This window comes from Pteropus vampyrus, unplaced genomic scaffold (genome assembly GCF_000151845.1).
Source record: "Pteropus vampyrus isolate Shadow unplaced genomic scaffold, Pvam_2.0 Scaffold46, whole genome shotgun sequence".
In the NCBI taxonomy this organism is placed as follows: domain Eukaryota; kingdom Metazoa; phylum Chordata; class Mammalia; order Chiroptera; family Pteropodidae; genus Pteropus; species Pteropus vampyrus.
This window is the reverse complement of record NW_011888827.1, coordinates 5,994,890-5,996,639: the sequence shown is the minus strand read 5'-3', so window position 1 is coordinate 5,996,639 and position 1,750 is coordinate 5,994,890. Positions and strand designations below refer to the sequence as shown.

Sequence of the window (1,750 nt, the reverse complement as noted above, 5' to 3'; positions counted from 1 at the left end):
TGACACACAAAGCAAAGAAACACTTCCAAAAATACTGGGCAGTGGCACCTGCTCCTTGTGTGGTTTTTGTCTCTCTGCTGATCAACAGTTTCGTGCTAGGTTTTCTTCATCCTCTGTTCTAGTTCATGCTGGTGTTTAATAAGACGTTCTATTTCTGTTCCAAGTGTTTGTAGATTTTCCTTGAACCATTGGAGAAGGATCAAAAAGAAAACAGAACTACTAAGTATAATAAGTAAAAGATTCAGTTTGAACTACTTTAATGGAAATTTTGAAGCTGAAAGAGTAATGATTAGTCTTAAATGCTATGTGAGATAAACTAGGCAGTCAGCTGTTCCAGCAGTCCTACACATTTCAGAGACATACTTAATCTTTTCCCTGAAGCTACAGCAAATTCTATTGCATAAAATTATTACTAGATTTAAAAAATATGTTTTTAAAATCCATTACCATCAAGGTCCAAATACAGCACAAATAGAATAGTTGGGTCAGACAATAGCTGTAAAAAATAAAATAAAGCTAGAAAATACTTTAGAAAGTAAATGCCTCAATCCTAAAAAGTCTCAGTAATCAATTTTAACAAATTAAATTTAAAAATTATAGTTTTTAACAAATTACCCAATAGCTAAACTGATTTTTTGTTATTTCTTTCATTGCTAGTTTTAAAAACTGTACTTTTCTAAAAGAGAAAACCACACAAATTTTATCTCTGGCTATCTTACATTTAGAAATAGTCCATCTATGTGCTAGATCAAACTATGACAGATGCATCATTTTGCCATGTTTATTGGCTGGTAAGTGAATGAAAACAACGAATACCTTCAAAGTAATATTTTTTAGTAATGTATCCTCCAAAACAGCCTGTAATTTTCGGTTGATCTCCAAAGAGAGTTCCAATGTTAATCCACTATCAGCCGGATGGGATGTATATAGAGATGCCATGATGCCACCCCGTCTACTTAAATGGACTTTATTAAAATCAGATGCCTCTGAAGAAAGTGTGCCCGATTCTTCCCGTAAAATGTAACTCTGAATTATTCTGCAAAATAAACCGACACTATCAATTATGTACCTGCAAAATTAAAAACATTAGAATTTGCAAGTCAACTAATCATAAGCATGAAGATGATCAGCATGAATACCTATTAGGTTAATAACAGAACTATACTAGAAAATAAATGAGGTTTCCTCATTCAGATGTCTTCTTTAATGATCCCATTTTTGTTTTAACATGGATGTTAGATTAAAGATAAACACTGCTTGTCTATTTCTTTTCTTATTACTTTAAACTTAGTACTGTATTTTACTCTTTTTCTTTTAAAAGTCATAGGCTAACTTTTCCCTAAGTCTAAAATTATTTCAAAATAAAATTTAAAAGTCATGAGTAAAGATCACTCTGTGTGTGTGTGTGTGTGTGTGTGTGTGTGTGTGTGTACCTCTTAAATGAATACAGTATTTGTAAGAGGAATGTGGCATACGGGTCTGGAGCCTCACAGCTGGGCTTGGATCTCCAGCTCTTAGTCTGTCACTTACAGGATGAGTGGTGATTCTGGAACATTTAGTGATTTGACCTGAGTCCCAGTAACTTATCTGCCAAATTACAGAATTCATCCTCTCCTTGAACCGATGTAAGAAATCAATGAGATATTGTTAAGTCACAGGCATAGTGCCCTGTACTTAGCAGGTGCCCAATAAAATACCCCACAATGTTCTACCCAACAGGAAAGATAATCCACAATCCCATGTATCTTTT

At 33.8% G+C, this 1,750-nt stretch overlaps 1 protein-coding gene across 1 annotated transcript in view; it reads right to left on the bottom strand.

The window, feature by feature from the left end:
• Positions 1 to 588: 588 nt before the first annotated feature.
• The window catches only part of CCDC186 (coiled-coil domain containing 186), a 38,967-nt gene continuing 37,805 nt past the window's right edge, over positions 589 to 1,750 (bottom strand). The window contains exon 7 of the mRNA XM_023530115.1: positions 589 to 710. Within this exon, the coding sequence (XP_023385883.1) occupies positions 604 to 710 (107 nt within the window). The 3' untranslated portion in view covers positions 589 to 603. The remainder of the gene's footprint in view (positions 711 to 1,750) is intronic.